Source organism: Pocillopora damicornis, chromosome 13 (genome assembly GCF_964200805.1).
Source record: "Pocillopora damicornis chromosome 13, jaPocDami1.2, whole genome shotgun sequence".
Taxonomy (NCBI): domain Eukaryota; kingdom Metazoa; phylum Cnidaria; class Anthozoa; order Scleractinia; family Pocilloporidae; genus Pocillopora; species Pocillopora damicornis.
Genome location: NC_142682.1, coordinates 13983443 through 14000329, shown reverse-complemented (window position 1 = coordinate 14000329; position 16887 = coordinate 13983443). Strand labels below are relative to the sequence as shown.

Below are 16887 nucleotides of genomic sequence, written 5' to 3'. Positions count from 1 at the left end.
AACGGGGTTGAAGGGTAGGGTTCCGAAACGGGCTGTATTAACTCGTCTATGATATTTATGAAATGGGAGAAAAATATCACTGAAAACATACAATGCAAGGAGGAGGGTGGGGGATGGCTTGTGCAAGTTCTATGGAAATGTTAGTTTTATGCTGATGTAAATCTTACTGTGAAGGAAATCAATTTACTTCAATGTAAGAGTAAAAACCAAAATTGTGATAGGTGATTTGGGATCAAGGTCTATGTTTGAAGTTCTGTGGTGGCACCCAAAAGTAGAGTAATCAGAGCAAGCGATAAACTTATAAAGCGAAGGCGCTATGGTGCAAAATCCGAGTGGTGTACTGTGAGGGCCTTCACGCGGTGCAAAAATTCAGAAACTTCTGATGCTCTGTTTCAGTTAAGTTCGCGTGGGTCATAGGCGGCTCGAGCTCCAGCTGTCGAGATGATCATCTTGCGCAATAACAGTCATGGCAGAATTATAAGAGTTTGTAGAGGAATATATACGACCGCTGTACATTAGAAAAGTGCTCTCTTTGGAGGATTGAAATAAAATGTTATTGAGGTCCTCTTACAGTTGCAGTAGAATATGTGTTTGTTTTGGATCGTTTTATCTGTCTGATATGATCACTTTCTCTTTATCGGTGGAGTGAATTCTCGCTGGTCCTTTAACTGTGTTTAACATCAATAGCATCGAGCTGACACCGGACCATCTTTCAACAAAAGCTCTTACAATAATCTTGAAGTTTCGGAAAGAGCAAGAGTTGCAGCTTGGTTATCTCTCTCAAACGAGGTTAAGGAGCGTGATTACCATCTCGAAGTTCTTGAAATCATGCCACATGAGAGCAAAATATCAGAACGTGTTAGGACTAGCGTTATCGAATACTGCTTAAACGAGGTCAAAGAAGGCGTTAATTTTCTGCTATTTCGTGAACATAAAATGAGAAAAAAAACACAATGGAAACATACATTGTAAGGAGGAGGATGGGGTAGCTAACTAGTCTCATGCAAGTTCTATGGAAATGTAAGCTTTATGCTGATGTAAATCGTACTGTGAAGGAAATCTGTTTACTTCGATCTAAGAATAGACACCAAAATCACGATATGTGATTTGGGACCCAAAAGTAGAGTTAATCAGAGCAGGCGATAACTGTATAGAGCGAAGGTGCTTTGGTGCAAAATCTGAGTGGTGTGATGGCCTTCACGCGGTGCAAAAATGTTATTGTAGCGACGAGAGTTTCCATTTCTATTTATTGTCAAATAATTGCGAAGTGATTTTATATTGTTTTTCTATCAATTCATCACCTATTTTGATGTTCTGTTTCTATTCAATTAAGTTCGCGTCTTTACGTGAGGTTGTGTAAGAATTACGTAACGCCGGTAGCGATGCAAGTGTTGTTTTCGTTAGATGTTTCATTGCTAGTTGATTTCAACCAAGTCAGTCGTTTCGTTAGTTTTTGCTAGCGCTGTGTTTGTTTTGTTTTTTGAGAGTTTTCCTACCGGACCTGGTTACACCAAAAATTGTAAGTTCCTTTTTATTTCATGCAGCTCTGTAGTTGATCTTGTTGATGTTACATTTTTACTTAAATGTTTGTATTTATTATTTAATTTCAGTCGAATCACATTTACACATCTTTACATCCAAATATTTATCTATCTGGCAAAAAGATTAAATTTGTATTCATGTTGTGACGTTCAACATGTAGTATTGATCTACATTTATTTGTTTTAATTTTGGAGGTAGGTCATGCTTTCATTTCGGTTACGCAATATTAAGACCTAAGATGAGGGTCTCAATGGGATGATGGCTTTTACGGCTAACGGCGGAAATTTTTGCCATTTTTCGGCCGACGGTTAACCCAAAATGTAACATTGTAGTAATAAAAGTTTTTTTCGCACCAAGCAGCACCAAATAGTTCTAATCAAATAACGCTGAGGAGCTTTTCTCCGAAGCCATATCAAACTCTTTCCCCAGTGCGACGAATATTTGTTTTTCTCGATTCCAGGTGTACGCAACCACTAACCTCACGTAATGCGCACGCATCAACAAACACCCTCGTTAGAAAGGTGAATCCACGGAAGAAAGATACAAAACTGTATGATATTGAGATCGATATGATATTAAATCGATACCGAGGGCCCGTTTAATTGCTTTCCGCCACGATTATTAGCTTTCTTGACAGCTTTCTGAAGACAGAATACTTTCTTTCTGAAGACTTCTGATATGCGGCTATTGATTATTTTACCTTGTATACCTGATTGCTCAAACACTTTGTTTACGATTGTTGAGAGGACCGACTCATGGTTCTCCGTCTTCGTCTTGACATTGCTTTGAAATAGTATAGACTAGTAAGCTGAAACGAAAAATTAATCAGGGAAGTTTATCGAAAATCCAGCAAACAAGCTTTAAAAAGGAATTTATTTAGACTTCATACTTCAAAGAAATTTACAAATCTTACTTGTTTATCTTGTAAGTAAACGATGGCAGATTAATTCCCGAAGCGCTATCTGAGTTTCCCGATCCCTCTCCTACTGCTTTCACGCTTACAAAACAGGAAAAAATCAAAAGGAGGAAGATACAGCTGTTTTGAAACGCCATTTGACGAAGGTAAATCTTCTTTTTGTTCGACACTTAACATATCAAAACAAAGGAAATTTGTTCCTCTTTTTGATTCTGGCGGTACATTTTTAATTTGCGCCTGCGTAAAAGAGATATCGCCCGAGACCCTCCGCTCGGTCGTGTTTTGATCAAAAACGCCTTGTTAATTTCACGCAACCGCTCGGAGAAAAGGTAAAAATGACGAGGGAAAAACTTTACCTTCAAGTTAGAAAATTAGCGAAATAGAAAGCCATAATATTATAGTTTAATATTTCAGAGGTTCATTGAGTGCTTTTTCCGTAGAGAATCCGCACGATGGTAAAACATTCGAAAATTACACTCGATTTGAGTGGGGTGTTGAAGTGGGCGTGGTCACTACATTCATGTTAAGACTATTTGTACTCCATGAGTTTGATATGAAACGAAAAAAAATTCGTGACTTATCGGATTATCAGCATTACTATTTAGCTGCAGTGGCAGATGAGCCAGCATAAATTTGCGCTTATGAGATCAATATCCACTAGCGTACACTGGGGAAGAATTGACCGTCTGTGTGCGTTTAGTAAGGATTTAAGGATTTGTGGTTAAGAAGATGTTACCGTATTTTTACCAAATGTGATTAGGATGGGGTCTACAGTTCCCCCTCCCCCCTCCTACCCCTCTTCCCACTTTCCTCCCGTTATTTGGTTAGGTAAGTACGATACTCCTTGGCTACTCTCGGTTTTAAATATCAAGAAAAACGTAACAAACAGGTCAAAGGAATGGCCCCGAAAAGCTGAAAAGAGGCCAAAAACAGAAAGGAATGATTATTCGTGTTGTGAACAACGAAAAGATATGTTTATTTTCAAGGAATTTTAATTCCTTAAAAGGCCAAATGGTGAAACAAGGTTGACAAGGAATCACGTTCATTAATTTATTGGAGTTCTGCGGAGGCACTGAGAGTTAAGTTCACGCTGTGTTGTGCTGATGTTGTTTTCTGGAACTCGCCTTATCAATAGTCTCCTTGCCAGCGCTTTTGGAAATGTATAGGGAACAGTAGGGAGAATATGCATACTGATGTTAGGGTGTAAAAGGATTAAAGATGTATCTTCAATTCGCGCATATAATAAAGGGAATTTTGAGGAGCAGGAAGACCGTCCTTTCTCCAGATTAGGTTGTTTTTGGTGTGAAAGCTATACTAAAGAGCGATTTTCTAAAAACTCCAACTTCTTTATAAGTTTCACGCGCCTGAAAAATGAAAGAGATTAATCTTTCCTGCAATATAAAACTTTTGATTTTGATAAACTGGTCAAAAGGAATCTCTGTCCATTTAAGCGTAAGAATTGTTAGTCGATGATATGATGTCGGGCTACGTTTTATCAATAATTTCGTTTTCGGTCCTTAATCCTTTACACCCTAGAATCATTATGCATATTCTCATTACTTTTCTCTACACATTCCCTAACTGCTGAGAAGGAGAATTTGTTCGACAATTAAGTGCTTCTTCAGCTGCCTATCACTTCCTTTATTTTTATGACTCTAATGAGCTCCCTATTTTATCTTCCAGCCCTTCACGTCGTTAGAGCTCCTCAGTAGCCGTTGAGTAGTTTATTCAAGGGAACATAGGTACTAATCATTTGAATTATTTTGAGGTGGCGTGGAGTTAGGGCATATATACGGTAAGAGGGCAGACTTTCCATCCATCATCTAAGAAATAAGGAGGTTATGATCTTTTCATAAGCTCAGAGGGCAATGAGAGTGAATGAGCCTGATAATGACCAGGTCATTTGTGCAAATATCCAGAAGAAGATAAAAAGCAGGACATGGTCCGTACAACTCTCTTAATTCAATTTTATTTTTAACTTTCATGCGTCAAAACGCCAAAAAAGTGCTCTTAATTTTATTAGCTCCTTGTTCGGGCTGTCACTGGAGCCTCCATCAGACCTACCAAAAATGGTTTATTATGGTGATCACCATTCGAGGCGAAGAAGCAGTTCCTGCATCATTAGAGAGATTATCTAATTATTTCATCAGCTGTTACACATTGTGATTAAACTCTAAAAAATTCTCATTAACCAAAAATTATGAATCGCGTCTTCAATAGTCTATAGATGGATTGTGACCATTTCGCTTTTGTTACGTCAACACCATGACCGAGCACTACAATAATTTGTTCTGTCCATGTAACCACAGAAACATTTAGTTAACAGTTACGTTGTAATAGGAATTTACGCAAGCCTTCACTAACGAGAAAAGCGTCACAGTTTATTCGTAGGACTGTGAATATGCCATGAATTAACAGCACCATAGTTTCTGATTTTTGGGGAGATAAGTTTCATAACATTTTCACTCAATTCAAATCAAGAGTGTGTTTCATTCTTGACTCGCCAATCTATTTTGTTATTTTGCATGCGTGACTTTCCTTTAATTCCTGAAGATGAAACGAAGATATAATTCCCCAACTTTCGGATGAATTTCAGCAATACAATGTATAGCTTTTGTCTAATAAAAAATGTTGTAATCAACTCATTGAAACCATTTTGCTTTATAACCAGACACTATTATAAAATCTTTATTTTTGTATGAATTTTTTAATATTTTTCACATAAACTTTTCTGCATGAAATGAAATGATAATCTTCAGTAAAGCAGTAAATTAAAAAATATAATGATTCAGGGCTTGATATTTTACCAAGTTGTACAGACTTAAATGCATCAGTTACATCACTCAATTCCTATTTAAGAAAAAATTGACATGCTTCTATTTGAATAGCGCTATACAGCTAAGGAAGACACAGCATACTACGCATAGGGGTAAGTACGAACGTCCCACGCTGACAATGTCACATGATTTGTTACCAATAGCTCCACTAACTGGTCAGTTCGCGGTAAACTTCTATCTCATCGGCGCAGAAATTATTGCTTCCTGTCCACACATAATTGTTGCAGTTTGAAACGTGGTACGAGCGGCAAGAGAAACCAGAATAATAGTTTCTATTTGCATAGTTTGCAACGTAAATATCATGTCCTGAACCGAAAGTCGGACCATAATTGTAATTGTTGTATGTAGCGTAATATCTATTGGTAATGTCCCTTTTAAAATATCCAGATCCTTGATAGTTTTTGAGAGAAAATATGAAGGCTTTTGATGAATAAATGTAGCCTCTGTACCCTGAAAAAAAGCACATAAGGTAGATAAGAATTATCCACTTATATAGATGAAAATATTTCATTTGATAATTTGGGCTTGCACACAAAAAAATAACATGAGACAGATACTAAATATGAGACTATGGGGACTTAATTGCATCAGATATGTTGTAATTAGGGCATTCGCATCCACAGTTTGATAAGGCTCGGACCCCTACTCCAATGAGCTTATCGACAGAACAATTGCCTCTGGACGAGATTAATTTACATGAAAAAATGCTCGGTTCTTTGGTTAGGAAACAGTGCCGTTCTTATGTAATTAACACGGATACAAATCTGTAACACTCTGGCAAATGTTTAACATAAGTGCAAATTACAGAAGGACCCTTACTAAGTTCACTCTTTACAAGTTCGATGATTTTTTAATGATATTCTTGTAAAAGTTTGAATTTGTCAAACGTCATCACCTGTTTCAATTACCAATCTGCTAAATGAATTGCGTAAAATATGAAAGTGCTTGCTGTCAAAATTTCACCTGCTTTGATTTTTGTCTCCTTTCGGACTCGTGCAATTTTGTTTGTTCTGAAAATTTACTCCTGCCTATTCATACCAAATTACACTCGAAGGCGTGTGGATAACCTGTACTTACTCTACCTTGTGTAATTAGTGACTGACAGCATGAACCAAGTGCAAATATGATTTTGAACGAACGTCCATTCCACAGACTAAGTATTTTTAACTTTTGTCATTTTAAAATATGAATTTGGGAAGACTTGATTGTCGATTTTTTTTTTGTTTTTTTGTTGGTTTGATTGGTTTTTTGTTTGTTTTTTTTGCAAAAGTGGTGGCAGTTAATGAACTTACATCTCCAAGACTGGTCAGTGTAACCGCCAAATATGTAACTATGAGCGCGAATGATCGTCACTGTGGGTCCACGGTTATCACAGTAGCTGTGAAATGTCCATCCACTCCACCCATGGCTTGAGGCTCTATAGCAAAGACTCCAGTAACTGTTAGCCTGATTCTGCAAGCGGGAATGTAGCCAGGTATGTAATTGGGACATTTTTTTGGTGTCTCTGCCTATGATTCTTGAATCACCAAGTCCTCCTGACAGAAAAAGGCAAATAAACCTGAGTGGTATAAAACTTTTCCCGTAGACGTCATGTCCAAAGAAGAAATTGGGGCTTGCTTTTTATAATGTTTCATCTCATGACGTTTTTGGGGAAAAGGGAAAAAACGTGACGCGCGGGTTTAAAAAGGAAGTGAAATGAAAAAAGAAACATCGCTTTACCCTTGCTGATTCTGGCTCACCCAAATTTTTTCTCGTCCTCAGCTAGAGTTGTGATCACCTTTTTTCCACAAAAAGGTGATCATTAAACTATCTGATGTTCAAAGACTTACTGAAAGGATGACATGTTGTCCCGTTTCCATAGTAACGAGCCGCATGGCTACACTGACATGTAAATGATCCTGGAGTGTTAATGCATTGTGCGTTGGCATCACAGTTATGACTGTTGAGCGTACATTCATCGGTATCTATATCAGGAAAAGAAAATGTATCTAGATGTTTGCACAGAACATAATGTAGTCTCCAGAGCCGCTTTTGGGCACTCGCCAGATAGAGCTGCTGGAGAGACCTCACAAATTGTAAGTCTTTCAAACTAGCTATTTAATATTCTTATTGCTTGCACATCCCGACGTTTCATCCATACATATTTCCCTCGTAACCTCGCATAAAAGACATGCGTGTCTTGGGGTATTTTGGCCACGATCTTAAAAGCATAAAGAAAACCACAATAAAGGAGACTGTGAACAACCTAAAAGATCATGGAGCTTATAAACTGCTCTTAAATAACCATTTCAAACTTAACACCAGTATGCCTACTCTAAATACTTCTCTCAATACATTTTATAAGATGTTGACAAGACGAATAAGATGTTGACAGTTAAAAGCTTCTGTAGTTGGTAATTATTTCCTTTATTTTTATTCATTAAGAAGTGATTTGAAAGGAGGGTGGGGGGGGGGTTGTCATAGGGAGAAATTTTGTGCGCGTCACTCTTCGAGTCAAAGGATAAAGATAAATGTTGAGGCAGCAATTCCAGTGAGGGTCACTGAAAAACACGGAAAATGATAAAATTCGAAACCATCTTCTCAGGGTCTCTTCTTCTGACTTGGAGGTGTAGATGTCAATTGTATAGAGAGCAAAAATGATCGGAATGAAATGTTATGGACTTGAAAGAGCCGGTATATGGAAAGTTTTTTTATAGACTGAAATTAAGAGAAACTGCGAGATGAGATTTTCAAAATCAGTGCACCGTGTACCTGTGCAGTTTATTCCATCTCCAGTGTAACCATTAACACAAGTACATGTATACGATCCAACCGTGTTTTGACACGTGGCGTTATTATGACACCTATGACCTGAAGAACATTCATCTATGTCTGCAATGAGAACGAAAACACAATGCACAAATGGTCTCAATATGCGCATTGTTTATTAAATCAGAGCGTTCTGTTGTAAAGATGATACTGCAAATGATCAAGATGGTCAAGACTTTTACAATCAGAATTATTAACTAGTATCGTTCAATCAGTCACAATACAGATTATTAAGACTGTTAATTACCATGCTCTGACATTTTTTCTTCTCTATTTCGATAGATAAATGTGAAATTATGACATTTATGAAGTAACAATGGAATCAAAACACAACGCTACAAGCATAGACGCTGCTAAGCCGTGTTTCTGAATATAAACTCATAGAAGTGAATTTCGTAGTCAGTACCTGCACAATTCCGACCATCACCGCTATACCCACTGTCACAGTGGCAATTGTATGATCCATGTGTATTTGTACAAATCCCGTTCTTGCTGCATCCATGACTGTTTCCTTTGCATTCATCAAGGTCTTACAGTAAGATGAAAAAAAGTTGATTGAGGAAACTACCAAGGGGAAGGCAGAGACAACGTAAAACAAGAAATAAATTAGCAAAAAAGCTAACAATTGGAATCTGCTGAAACTGACAAGTCATAGTCGGAATAGGGAGAGTAGGAGGAACGAAGGGAAAGAGGTACGGGATATGATTTTTGACTCCAAATTCCAGTTATATTCCGGATGTTCTAAGCACGAGGTACTCTTTCGGTAGCAACCTGTTATGATTAAAAGTATATGGTTTTGCAAATGTATAAAAAATTGCATTTACCATCAAAACATGTGTAATTATGACAGCTCCTGCAATTTACGTCATTCCATGTAAATTTATGTGCAACTCCCAAGGTGTGAACGCAGTCCTCGTTCAATTTGAAATCGTTGGGTTGATGTGGAGCCCAGTAAGTGAAGTTGCTTGACTGGTTACCAGCCCAGACAAATGTACCCTCGGTATCTCTATCATTAAATCCAATCCACCCTTTATCTCCATTCAAACGGTGCTGTATGTAAACATTTTCTTCTTGATTTTTTACGGTGATGAGGCTGGTGTTGTATATTTGGCAGGTTTTCTGAGCTTCAGTCCAGTTTTTGCATGTCTGACTTGTGGAGTAGCAAAAGCCGGAAAAGTAAGACCAGCCTGGTTTACACACGTCTATACCAAACAAACATCAGAAATATAGTGTATTTGTTTCATCAGTCTACTAATAATCAAGTTTAAAAGGAAAACTTTGAAAAGGCAATCAAATATAATGACCTATTTTCATTCGCAGTTGCGCTTACCTGTTAGAACAACGTAAGACACGGTAACTGGGTCATGCTGATCAGCGAACAACTCCTTGAGACAAATTCGAAATTCTGATGTCTTGATATGCTGCAGAGGAGTTATTCAATTAGAAGGAAATTCCCAGGCTGTTGCGAGTATTAACATTTTCAAAAAAGAAAAGGCTAGGTATAAATTTACACCAGTCACAGTTACGGTTGAGCTGACTAAATGGATCTTCAAAATGCATTAAACACATCAGCACATAATTAACTGGAAATAATAAAAGAAAATTGATAGAATACCTCTATCCATGCAGTAACAGATATGTACTTTGGCTCAAGGTTGTTTCCTTTTGAATCGTGATTCGCGGTGATCATTATCGTGGGTTCCTTGTCATAAGACTTTGCCAATTGCACGTCCTGTAAAGAAAAGCAGACAAAGGTATCGAGTCGCAGCCAAAAAATAGACAGGAAAAAAAATACCACAAAGGCAATTGTTTAGAGAAAAACTGTGATCAGCTATAAACGTTGCACTTAGATCTTTTACTCCACTTCGATGAAGTAATGATGCAGGTGGCAAACTAGTTCTTGTATTTATAATGATTAGAAAGAGAGGAATAGATATAGTGATAAAATAAGAGAAAATTGATTGAATAGTCAGACTAGCTGAGAACTAATCAAAGCAGAAGCTGTAATTTGCACGGCTGTCTTTAATTAGTTCTCGCCGAAACATTCATAAGTTTTGATATATTCGTCTTGAACGTAAATCGATACGTTCAGCTTACCTTGCAGAACGCACCATTGTAGTTTGCAGAAACCGAGCCATTATTAGGAAAGTGAATTTTTCTACTTTCAGCGAAAAGCGGGCGATGAATTTCTTCAAAAGCCATCCAGTTCTTAAAAGACAAATTCAAACAACGCGTCGAAATAAGTTTGTTTATCATAAACTATGAAAAATCGGCAATTTCGGTCGGAATATACAACGCAAATGATAACAATTATTTCGTTTTTCTCTATCAATGAAAGGCATCCCAAAATTGTTTGAATAAACCGACCGAAGTCGTTCTTAACACGTGTTGAAACTAAGTTTAAAAATTGATGTTCTCTTTCCGAATGGCGTATGTCTACCTTTATTTTGGATAAGGATATTCTGTTGTACTAATAGCGTACCGAGTACTTTTCCTGCGTGAATGGCTAACAGCTATATAAACTCAATTAATTGCTCTGTGAAATAAGGAAAACAACAAAAACAAACAAACAAACAAAAAATAAAATAAAACAGAACAAAATAGAACAAATCAGACAAACACGCAAACCAGCGAATAAAGTAGCTGGAAAGAAGGCGCATATATGATTAAGCTTAAAGAATTTATGAAACTTAGGATTTCTGAAGACATACTCTACTCGACCTGTCCACACATATTGAGTTGGTACATACCACTAGTATATCCTCATGAAGACCATCGTAATTTTGTAACTCTCTGAGGCAAACGTGAAAGGAAGCACTGGTAGGATTTTCTACCCACAGACTGGCAGCGTCGTGTTTGTAAGCTGAACTTACGTGATCTGCTGTCACCAGAACAATGGGTGTAGCAGAAAATTTATCCTTTGTAGAGAATTCATAGTTGTTAGTTGCCGATGTAAGAGAAAAAGAAATCATCCAAAACCGCAGCATCACTATAGTAAAGATTTGGTTGGGGAGTGCAACTGGCTTTGTAATCGACTTTTTAAATAGAAACAGCGGTATGCAAACCTTCCATCCAAAAGAGGTAGAGGAGAACACGGAAGACAGCATCCTGATCAATCTATAATTTCAGTGAACATAAAGCCATACTTACCTTTGGCAGACTAATTTGTACGCACTTCGTTCCAGTCCACCATTCTGGAATACGTGTATATCCTGCTACACCTCCATTTGGAGCTCCTTGGTAAGCCATCCAGTCGACTGTCGCAAATTCTTTTGTGCCACGGTCATTTCTCCCTGCAGCCGTCGTACAAACCTCCAAGAAATAAATATATTTCGATGAACATGAACTCCTCTAAAAAAGCGTTTTTTCTCTCGATGAAATTAACTTTCCTTTCAAACTGTAAGTGTAAAGTCACGACTTTTTGCCTAAACGCATAAGGAATTGAAAAAGACGTATGAAAGAATGCTTTCAAATGGTGGTTTAACTAAATAATGAATAACATATTATGCATTTAAGAAACTATGATGGATTAAGAGTATTGCCTGTTGATGTACAGCAGTGTAGAATTAAAAGAACTGTTTTCATTAAATAGTTGTTTTTTCCTAGCTACCACACAAAACTTTTCGAGCGCGGAATAACAAGTAGAGCCTGAAACAAATCCATTTAATGTTCATTAAATTATTTCTTCCAAGTAATAGGAGAAACCAACCCTGAAATTTTGGTAATTGACATTTTCTACCCACGAGACGGTGGCTTCGTGTACGAAATTCATCCTGGTCGAGTTCCAATGATTGGTAGTAATCTGCACATGCACTGCTTTGTCAGGATAGAACGAAAATGGCGGGAAGTTCACCAACTCGCAAGCTGTCTCCGCCCAGGAAACATCTCTCTTCAATTCAACTCTTCCTCTTTGAACCGGAAAACCTAAAGAAACATCGAAATGGCATTAATATTCAGCGATGTGCTGAAGATTGGTGTTTATTCTCTCTTTAAAAAGTTTACGTTATTACGCTAGTATCTGATGGTACCATTCCAAAACAAAAAAACTACATCCACTTTCATCCTGTCAGTACTGGCTAAGGATATAACTCTGAGATTTTTCTCTAAGACCTAAAGCCATGATTGATAGCACAAATGCGTAACCTATCCTAATGACCTGAGCCTTAGTTAAAGCACCAAACTTAGGCAATTTTTTTTCCTTAGACATCTAAGGTGTCAGTCAATGTACATCATTATAGTGGCGGCGTATCCTTGTTTCAATCTTTTCATGAATTAGGCAGCGGTTTTTACGATTCGTTAGTGGGCTTCTTTGTGTGCCTAAGTACAAAATAAAAACGCTCTTGATTCTATCAACTCCAAAAAATGGGAACGATCGCAGATAGAAATATCTCTACTTCTTACCATTACAACTTCCAGGATGATACAGAGTGTGGTTGCTCTTCAGTCTGCATATATCCAGCTCAAACATGCACTTGTTTTTGAACGTAGTCGAGTTAGATGAACATACTTGTTCTTCATATGAAGGGCAGTTTTCTTCGCACACGCAACGGGCGTCAAATGCGTCAAAAGCCTTGCAGACAGCAAAGTAATCGCATGTAACGTTGATGCACGGGTCAAGGTCTTTGGAATAGTATCAAATATAATCAGCAAGTGAGCAGTGCTTATAGTGTTTCAAAATTAAGGTGGGGTCTACATGAGAGAGCGACACTCCTGACTGGCTTAATTTTCTCGCCTTCTATTACATCGAGTCACTAAGATTATCGTAATTCCTCTCGAAAAGTGGCGGCCATTTTTTCTAAAATTAGCCATTGCAGTACTTCAATTTAATAGAAACACACGTAACTCTTTCTTGAAGTTGGAAAGGAAAATCAAACTTGCAACAAGCAAATAAACAAGGAGACAATTTCGAAGACGTCTTTCCGTTTTAATTGACTTGAAATCAGCAGTTAAAGACTCATTTCTTTTTTGCAAGGTCTTAAAGAATCTATAAATACGATAAGGAGGCCACCTCATATTAAATATTGCTTTGAACCACATGTATAGTTAAAAAAACAAACAAAAACAAAAAACAAAAGTTAAAGGTGAATCTTGCTATGTTGATGATAATTCGATGATAAGAAATGAAGGTTATTGAATTCGTTATCCAAATACAGACAGGCATATGAGGCGAAAATCGGGGGGTGTTTTCAGAGCTGTAGTGTTGCTAAGGTATTCTCACATGTCTGAAAATAAATGAACAAAACTTGCTGAGAAAAGATTTAAATGCAAGAATTGGTGTTTTAAAACTGAGGAAACCAACGCAAACCACCTTTCAGTCTCTTTTAGGTGAGTGATTTCATAGTTAAGGTAGCTTGAGGAAAGTACTTCATTCCAGCCCATGATTTGGAATTCCTAGTAATTTCTGATGTGCCTCGCTATTAGTAGAAAGACAAGGGCAAAGCAAATTTATTTGTCTATTGCCCACCTCCAGTGATTGCATATTGTACTGTTACTGAGTCATGATTCTTGCTTAGTCCCTGGCTGTCCTTGACACAAACCTTGAATGCTGACCGACTGACTTCCTGCAAGAGCAAATTGAAAACAATTTAAAATCATGTCAGTCCCACCTCAGATACAACTGACATCTGAATTACTAAGTTGAGGGGTGACTGCCTTTTGCAGAAATTAACGCGCGAAAGATGATATCTGTTTTAATTAATTCCTTAATCCTCATTACCATTTGTTGCAGCCCCCGATTGCTTTAACAATGTACGCGCTTTAACTATTGCAACAGCAACATCACAAACATATGGACAATAAGACAAAAAAATTCACAAAAAAAATCCAAGCAAAGGAGGACAAAGAAACAAACCGACAAACGGAAACAAGGAAAAACAGTAAAAACAGTTAACTTATATGAATATGTTACCTCTATCCAAACGTTTATAGCGTTGTTACAGCGACCTTCTGAGTTGCCCCATAATGCACTTGTGGTGTTTTCGTGACTTCCAGATATCAATACTGTAGGCGGCTCGTAAAATGGGTTTTCAAACTTAAAATCCTGATTTAAAGCACCAAAAAATTGACTTAAAACTTTCAACGATGGATAGACCTGTTCATGAAAATAATTAATATATAAAAAGCTCCCTTGACCTCAGCGTGTTTGAAATGTTAAAACTAAACTCGTCATATCACCTTGGCTACGATCAAAAACAGCAAAAAAGAAAAGAACAACGAAAACAGCAACAAAACATCGAAAAAATTACATAATCATACCAGAAACTTCCCACCTGGCAAAAAGCGTAATTATTTTTTAGTAATGGCGCCCCATTTCCGGCGAAATGAATCTTTCCTTCTTCAGTGAAGTTCCAGTTGGAAGGTAACACATCATATGCAAACCAATGCTGGTGAAGCCGGGTAATAAATCAATTATCAGAAAAGAAAAAAATAACAGTCAAATATTACACACTATACAAGAAAAATATAAACTAAGCTGTTGTGAAACAAAGGAATAAAAGGCCTAAAAACACAAATAGACGATGCGAAAAAAAGGAAGATAGAACTAATAAACTCATTTTGCGCCTTACATGAACTTCAGGAATTACATAGGATTCCGTCACTTCAATCTGAGCGCAGTACTGCTAATTTATCGCAAAATTTTGGAGAGTCAACGTACCACTTTGAGGTCTGAGTGAATGCCATCAAACGCCATGAACTCTCTCATACAGAGATTAAATTTATTTTTGCTGACATTTTCCAGCCATAGATTCATGGAGTCATAGGGTCTGTCTGTATGTTTATGCTGAACAGTAATGAATACTTTAGGCTTGTTCTTGAAACCCTGTGAGGAAGTGAGAGGAAAGTGAGTAAATCAGAGGTTTAGAAACTTAAAAATCAAGAATCTCCTTTTCCGATCCAGGTGCAAATAGTGAATCTGTATACGGATCAGATGAAAATTAAGAAATATCAGAAGTAATTTTTGATTTGAAGTTCGCATTCTTTTGAATAAAGCTTGTTTCTGTGAATGTGTTAAATCAACTGTAACTTGACAACTAAACCGTATGAGAACATTCTTGGCTAATACAGTCACACGCTAAACACGTTACGAATGAGACTCACATTACTTTGGTTATCGGTGATCGATACTCGTTTGCACTGTGTCCTTGTGGTCCATTCATCAAAGTCTACGGTGCCAGACTTAATTCCTTGATGAGACCCCTGAAATGCGAGCCAATTGACAACAGACGTACCTGCTGAACCACTTCCTGCCTCGCGAACACAAACCTTAAATCCTGACGTAGAGATCGATTTTACCCACAGTACTGCTGGGTCGTGGATTTTGATATGTTTGTTGCCATGACTAAGAGTAACAAAGACTCTGACGTCACCCGAGCCTTGGAACTGGGTTTTGAACGAGACAGACTGGCAACCATGATTGTTTTGGGAGGTGTCAGTTATATTAACCTTTCCAGCTTGGAAGACATCTATTAAAAGGAATATCGGAAATAGGTGGTCAATATTTTTTCCGAACCTAAGAAAGCAAAAATGCTGAAATTTAACTGGAGTTAGCTATAATCGGTGTCTTTTAGCGAATTTTACCTTAGTTTTAAGAAAATGTATGCAACGAAAATTGATTTGTTCACCCCAAAATTTCTGCTGCTACGCATTCAGCAAAATGATCTTGACACGCATGGACTCATTAACATTCACAAGACTGAAAAGGTGGACTTAGGATGAACAATCGAGCCACAATTAAAATTCTTCGCCTCGACTATCTTGTGGCGGAGGATCTAAAATCTACGTAGTTGCACAGGTGTATTTTTCTCCAGAGGCGCTTCACACCCATTAGGCGTTGTCCCAGATTGGTAACTTTGCCTGATCTACCTTGTAAACCAGCTCGAAAGCTGACAGTTGGATAATTAAGAGATGTATAAAAACAATGTTCCTATATTTTTTTTCATCTACTCTGCAGATCAAGCCGTGAAATCAAATATAGCATAATCAGCAAGTTTAGCATTGGGACTGACGTTTTTCTAAATGATGTAGAACTATCAAATCAAACCAGCTACAAAATCAACGGGATACTTACCGCTACACAGACACAGCTCGAGAGAAATCACTAGGAAAGCAAACAGCCCAAAAAACTTCGTAAAGGTCATTCTGTGGCAGCATGCAAAAGTTGCAACCTAGCTGAAAGCTCCTCTGATCCCAAGCTCTCAGAACGAAATGCGAACAGAAGCGGTCAGAACATGCTTAAATGCTGCTGTCAGATTGAGGAACAAGTGACCTGATATATCCGATAGAATCAAGGTTAAACGTAAGTCGCTAAAAGCTGCTTTTTTGGAAGAATTACCGAAAATTAATCAATAAGTTTGGATAACCAACGCAATGGTCACCTTTGCACCATTCTGTGGATATGATTTTCTTCTCAAACGAAGATCGGAGATGGGTCTTTAAACAAATTTTAAATGTCGACCACTACGTCTTTTATTTCCTCCCTTTTTGTTTTCGCTTAGTTTTGTTCTTCTTTCGCATCAGTACGCAAATACTTCTAAATACGTAACGTGCGCCGTGCTGGTGCTTGTTGGATTATCCCGTTATAAAAATAACTCCGAATTCTTGGAAAAAGGGTTGTTTGTCACGCGGTACGGAGTGCGATTGTTGTCTGTAATTTCTCGAAGTTATGCCGTTGGAAACAGGACTGTTATAAAAAATGTCAAGACTGCTGAAGATAGCTAGAGATAAAGGGTAACCAAAATGGGCGTATTGAAAACTGTTTGCCTCTTACTGCATAACAAAGTGTTG

General features: G+C 37.6%; 1 protein-coding gene across 1 annotated transcript; it reads right to left on the bottom strand.

Moving 5' to 3' along the window:
• Positions 1-5133: 5133 nt before the first annotated feature.
• LOC149035606 (uncharacterized) lies at positions 5134-16369 on the bottom strand. Its single transcript, XM_089191771.1, has 19 exons — positions 16172-16369; positions 15202-15566; positions 14759-14923; positions 14373-14486; positions 14012-14143; positions 13568-13664; positions 12505-12723; positions 11813-12027; positions 11254-11415; positions 10854-11021; positions 10201-10311; positions 9719-9835; positions 9434-9524; positions 8928-9305; positions 8510-8632; positions 8047-8166; positions 7125-7259; positions 6591-6830; positions 5134-5763 (listed from the first exon to the last, which is right to left on the bottom strand). Exons 1-19 carry the CDS (start codon positions 16239-16241, stop codon positions 5444-5446), a joined length of 3342 nt encoding a protein of 1113 aa, XP_089047897.1. The 5' UTR covers positions 16242-16369; the 3' UTR covers positions 5134-5443.
• Positions 16370-16887: the final 518 nt, after the last annotated feature.

What these genes read in the sequence shown, in the direction of transcription:
- LOC149035606 (XM_089191771.1), bottom strand. Translation starts at nt 16,241, where the DNA reads ATGACCTTTACGAAGTTTTTTGGGCTGTTTGCTTTCCTAGTGATTTCT. An exon ending in TCACCGATAACCAAAGTAAT is followed by an intron (nt 14,924 to 15,201) that starts GTGAGTCTCATT and finishes ACTTCCTCACAG; the next exon opens with GGTTTCAAGAACAAGCCTAA. An exon ending in TGATGGTCGGAATTGTGCAG is followed by an intron (nt 8,167 to 8,509) that starts GTACTGACTACG and finishes TTCTCATTGCAG; the next exon opens with ACATAGATGAATGTTCTTCA.